General features: G+C 31.1%; 1 protein-coding gene across 2 annotated transcripts in view; it reads right to left on the reverse strand.

Annotated features, from left to right (window-relative positions):
* Positions 1-2,870, reverse strand: part of LOC108688185 (ARF GTPase-activating protein GIT1) — a 9,811-nt gene extending 6,941 nt beyond the window's left edge. The window contains exons 1-9 of one of the 2 annotated variants that reach the window (XM_018194335.1): positions 2,642-2,870; positions 2,243-2,376; positions 2,000-2,112; positions 1,594-1,780; positions 1,339-1,469; positions 1,069-1,258; positions 922-994; positions 457-651; positions 195-364 (exon numbers count right to left, since the gene is read on the reverse strand). In XM_018194335.1, the coding sequence (XP_018049824.1) occupies positions 195-364; positions 457-651; positions 922-994; positions 1,069-1,258; positions 1,339-1,469; positions 1,594-1,780; positions 2,000-2,112; positions 2,243-2,376; positions 2,642-2,699 (1,251 nt within the window). In that variant the 5' untranslated portion in view covers positions 2,700-2,870. Of the gene's footprint in view, positions 1-194; positions 365-456; positions 652-921; positions 995-1,068; positions 1,259-1,338; positions 1,470-1,593; positions 1,781-1,999; positions 2,113-2,242; positions 2,377-2,504; positions 2,561-2,641 lie in introns of those variants that run through there. The other variant, XM_018194344.1, reaches the window with a different exon arrangement.
* Positions 2,871-4,401: the final 1,531 nt, after the last annotated feature.

Raw genomic sequence — 4,401 nt, forward strand, 5'->3', positions numbered from 1 at the left:
TATATATATATATATACACGCACGCACGCACGCACGCATGTATCTTAGTTTGTTGTAGTTTGAAAAAATAAAACATTCTATTTCTATACAAAAATGTCTAATATTTTGTATTGTTATTCTAAAGATGAATATAGTCATGTTTGTTAATGATTTATTTATATTTAGAGTCATTAATTACCTGATGAATAACTTACTTCATTATTAGTTTTCAGCTGGTTTGAAATGTCAGATGAAGTATTATCTGTAGATGTTAAAGCAGCATAATCGTCATCAGACGCAACACTGTCATACAAAGGTTCATCGTCAGACACTTGCGATCCATGCTTACCAAGTTGCTCTTTACGAAGCATAGATACTGCGGGATCTAAAAAAAGTACAGAAGATATAAAAATATAATAAATGATGTATAAAGTAACTCTCATAAAATAATTGCGTTAGTAAATTTGGTATTATTACTTTGAAGTGCATTGTTAGCAAGCATATGTCTCCGACCTGCTTCAATCAGTAAATCTACGATAAGAGTGGTGAATTCCTTCAGCGTGAATCTCGCTAATTTTTGTCTCCCTTGATTTCTAGTAGATGACAATTGTGGATTAACTGGCAGAAATGGAACAGTACATTTCTCCGGGAAAGATGCGGTTGAAAACCAAACTATGCATAAAATATGAAAATCTACTTGTCTGAGCATATTTCATATGTTTCAGTTATTGTTTATATACCTTGTACAACATATTTTTGCTAATATGATAATTAAATTTTTGCTGAGGTTTAAATGTTTACTCACCCTTCCAAAGGAATAGCACGACAAAGAAATGTATCATTAATTATCTAAATTAGTAACAAAACTCTCTATACGCAATTATAGCATATTTAATCAAATTTATAATAATTTATAATAAATAAAAGAAAAGCGATACTCACTGGCTTCTGTTTCCCGGCGATCCACCTCATCGTAAATGTCCATAGCTAACTCCTCTAGCAAATGATTTGGTAACTAAAAAAAAAAAAAAAATTTTTATGAGAACATAGAATAAAAATAAATAATAAAACATATGAATGTCTATATACCGTTTGTAATCTGTTTCTTCCTTCCAGAACTAACTCATTTTTATTCAAAAAAGAAGATAAATCAGAGCTAATGAGATGTTGATCTCTTCGATGATTTGGCTTACGAGAGCATATATGATATGTCAATCTATCTGTTACTTCATACATACATTCAATTATACGTTCAGATAAATCCATATGCCCTGCCATTCTGAAATGGTAGAAAGGATGCAAAGGATTAAAATAAATATTGAAATATTCTCCATAGGTGATAATATTATTTATACTTACTTGGCAATATCAGCAGCTGTTTGTCCATTTAAATCAACTACACTTGGATTTGCACCATTAACTACTAAAAGTTCTACTTGGAGAACTTGTCCGGCACGAGCTGCCACGTGTAAGGGTGTGGTTCCTTTCTCCTATATACAAACATGTATAATTTAATAAAAGCATCTTCTCACAATACAGCAATTATACAATATGTAATACATTGGTGTGTATTACATGAATATATATTATATAAATTATTATTATAAGATATACCTTGTAAAAATAATTGGGGTTAGCTCCCTGTGCCAACAGTCTTAATGAAGTTTCTAAATTACTTGTACGAACGCTACTATGTAACTGTCTATCGAGTTCCTCCTCAGTACAACATTCTTCCTTACTTGGCCGTAATATGAAAGCCAAGTGTTGATGTTTAGCCTTAATAAAATCTGCTTTTACTGGACTATAAGCAATAAATAAAGTAAGAAATAATTATACACATACGAGAAAATACACAAAAATCTTGTCCCTATATTATTCAGAATAAATTTTAATCTACAACATTAACAAATAACTAACAATTTCTATTTAAATTTGATTCATTCCAAAAATCATCAATAAGTATCTGAAAATTATATATTCAGCAATAAAAGTTGTGTATTGTACAAAATGAAATACTAACTGTAAAGGATCCTTGGGCTGTGGTTTTCGTCTATTAATCTTGGAATTGCTGGGATCTAGCAAGGAATGTTCCCAAATACTGTTGGCTCCGTTATCACTCAATGTATGCACCATCTGAATATTTAGTTATTTTAGTTATTTTAAAGTTATTTTAGTTATTTTCAGTTATTTTAAAAATGATAAACATGTGAAAATTTCAATAAGAGAGCATCTCTCTACATAACAATAGTTACTGCATACTAACATTCAATAGATATGCATTCCAAACGCTCTTGTGTAACGACTTGATATGTGACACATGACGCCCTAAACTACGATGAATCCCACAACAATCATCACATAATAAAATAGCTCTATTTATTGATGCCCATCCTGGCTCTGAAATAGCATAATAATAGAGACCGATGATAATTAAATGAGAGCTTTTTTTTTGCAAACTTATAATATATAAAGAAAAATTTAAGTTGATCTTAATTGCATTGATCAGAATTCTGAAAGTAAATTACAAGACATGTGTATTCGCCTCATGTTTATCTAATTATGTTGTAAGAAAAGAATGATGCGATCCCACTGAAGCCATACGTGGCCGAGCAAAGCCGAGTCATTGTAACAAGAATGATTGAAAAGATGATGTTGCACTCACCAAGTGTCCCGCAGTCAGCACACAGGTCTGTACTCGTTCTGTGTTTAGGACGCGCCATACTAGACTTTCGATCGATGGCAATCACTCCTGTACATACATTACAGTGTATTGTGCTCTATCTCGATTGTGCGATTTGAGACGGTGAAGATAGACAGAGACGAAGACAAGAATAACAATTTGAAGTAAAGAGAAATAAAAATGTGAGACAGATCGTTTCATCACGCTTTTAATACCATTTAATACTACATACTAGTCCTACTACCACGGTTGCTTAGAATCCCTAGAAAAACAGAATCTGGCCAGTATAAAGATATACACTATATACATATATAGTAGGGACAAGATCCCGGTTTCCATTCGCCGCGCATATTTCCTTGCGCATCATTAGCGGCCATATTTTTGGTGACACCAATCCCCATCAAAGTAGAGAACCCACAGTTTCTCCATTACTGCAATTGCGCCGCGATATAATCGATCATATCGCTGAGCTTGCTTAGCGACGAAACGTTACCTGAATATGAATATCTACCTCCTGATTACAGCAATTAATTTTATTACCTAATAACTGATTAATTACCTAATAACTGATTACAGCAATTAATTTTATGAAACAACGTGACTGTGCGTGGATGTATCTAACCAATGAAGAATTCTAAAAAGATAAGATTTTTTATCTCCTTTTTTTATGAGTGTAGGCGGTGATTCTTACGCATATATTATTAAATTCATGATTTTTTTATTACATAAATGTTCCATAAATAAATATGCATACTTGTAAAGCTATAATATTCTATATATTACAGAAAAATTACAATTTTTTTTCTGCGATTATCATCTTTTGATAATCAAATTTTGACGATAATACTGAAATCACAATTTTAAAGAAAAATCGAGTATTATTGAGTTATAAATACGTCTACTAATTACGTCTACTAATAAATCATAAAAAATTAGTACGATATCATCAGTTTTAACTCTTAATTACTTTAATATTCACAAAGACGCGAACTCCCGTAAGGATGTCGCTTTTTAATAATATCTCGTCGGTGTTATTATCCTTATACCTTACTGTAGTATACTGACCATGCCCTCAAGATTGCGTTCAAAAATTCAACTCTGTCAACTTGAATGTTATTTTATTCTTGTTGATCACCGAATATTGAATAAAGATAAAAGATACTCGGGAATATGTTCTTAGTGCTTACAATTTAGGGAACAGAGAACAAAGAAAATAAGAATTTCAACCTATCAGAAATTGTGTATATGAATGTCCACAATACATGATTTCTGATAGGTTGAAATTTTTATTCTCTGTTCTCTGTTCCTTTTATTGTGCGGAGCTTCTTACACTTTCATACTTACAGCATAGTATAAGTACATACAGTATGGACACTAAGAATCGGTACCTTTGATGTAGTGAGTTTCAGATCACATGACACGCCGCCATATTGTGGATTGGAAAGGCGCTTATAAAGAATTTTTATAAAGCTGAAGAATGATTTTTTAAAAAAAAAAGGCATAATTGTGTCGTAAAAATTGTTTATCACGAGTTAGTTTTAAATCAGAATTGTATAACAATATAATGTTAACAAACTCATATAAAGATAATATTGACATTAATAATAATAATAATAATATTAAAGTAATAAATAAATTAAAATAATTAAATATTAGGTGTACAACTTTGCTTCCGCCATTTCTTTTCCGAAATTCGAGGCTTTATTGTAAAAAACTGGTTATACATTTATGATTCAAAGTAT

This window comes from Atta colombica, unplaced genomic scaffold (assembly GCF_001594045.1).
Source record: "Atta colombica isolate Treedump-2 unplaced genomic scaffold, Acol1.0 scaffold104, whole genome shotgun sequence".
NCBI lineage: Eukaryota > Metazoa > Arthropoda > Insecta > Hymenoptera > Formicidae > Atta > Atta colombica.